Source organism: Penaeus monodon, chromosome 30 (assembly GCF_015228065.2).
Source record: "Penaeus monodon isolate SGIC_2016 chromosome 30, NSTDA_Pmon_1, whole genome shotgun sequence".
In the NCBI taxonomy this organism is placed as follows: Eukaryota; Metazoa; Arthropoda; class Malacostraca; order Decapoda; family Penaeidae; genus Penaeus; species Penaeus monodon.
Window position 1 is genome coordinate 23568387 of NC_051415.1, and position 1010 is coordinate 23569396.

Genomic DNA, 1010 nt, shown 5'->3' on the forward strand with positions numbered 1-1010 from the left:
TCCCTTACTCTTATATACTCAGACATCGCCGTTCCGTCGGTCCAACCCGTAGGAATCCCCAACTGGTAAACCTTATTCAGTGTAATGTAGTGTGGCAGGGAGGGTCCCGCCGCTAGTGCAGAGACGAGGTAACTGGTATAGTGGGCCATGAGGAGGACGCCCGAGATCATTGCCGTCAGGAAAGCGATCCGCGCTCCCACCGTACGGAAGTTCAGCCAGCTGCCTGGAAACAACGTCTTGATCTAGAATCGCTAGCTGAACCTTATTGCAACAAATCCATTTGAAATCTTAAAATATTTAGTAAGTTCGTAGAATGATTTCATGTATATTGCATCCGGTGGCTCCCCCTAAAATCCTTCAAGCTCCTCCTCATCCTCTACCTTAAAGTCTGTGACATGAGGTCAAAATTACAAAATGTATAAACTTTGTAATGCTGAAAATTAAATGCAAATTAAGATTCTACTCTTAATGATATAAACATCATTATATAGGAGACTCCCAAAACCCGCCAATTTCACACTTTAACACGAAATTTTTGTTATGAAGGCTTCGAGAAATAAACCCGGCATACCTTGACCTACAATACATCCACTAACAAGAGTAAAGGACTCTGATAGCGAAATATTCTCTTCTATGGGTAGGAGTGCCGTGATAACATAGAACACCAGAATCATGGCCACGATTGATAACAGCAGCAGTAACCACACATGTCCATGGAATTCTTGGATGTATGTCTTCCACTGAAAGTCACTGAATGAAGGCCGCTTCATGACAACCATGTATCTGGAAATAATTTCAATGAATGTATCAGCCGATACATATGTCAAATCTGTGTATCCATTTATCCATATATCTATGTAAGCACACACACACAACACGTTTGTGTTCGCTCTCTCTTAACCTGTGAGAAAGGACAAAGTGTTACATTATAGTATTATAATTTATGTTACGAAACGGCTTCCTCTATCTTTATTTATTTTCTATGGGAAGCTGAATACATGTCATCATCT

At 40.8% G+C, this 1010-nt stretch overlaps 1 protein-coding gene across 2 annotated transcripts in view; it reads right to left on the bottom strand.

Annotated features, from left to right (window-relative positions):
• The window catches only part of LOC119592649 (probable glutamate receptor), a gene marked incomplete at its 5' end in the record, with an annotated part of 2112 nt that extends 1322 nt beyond the window's left edge, over positions 1 to 790 (bottom strand). For both annotated transcript variants that reach the window (XM_037941563.1, XM_037941564.1), the window contains 2 exon segments: positions 9 to 223; positions 572 to 790. In XM_037941563.1, coding sequence (XP_037797491.1) covers positions 9 to 223; positions 572 to 790 — 434 coding nt within the window.
• Positions 791 to 1010: the final 220 nt, after the last annotated feature.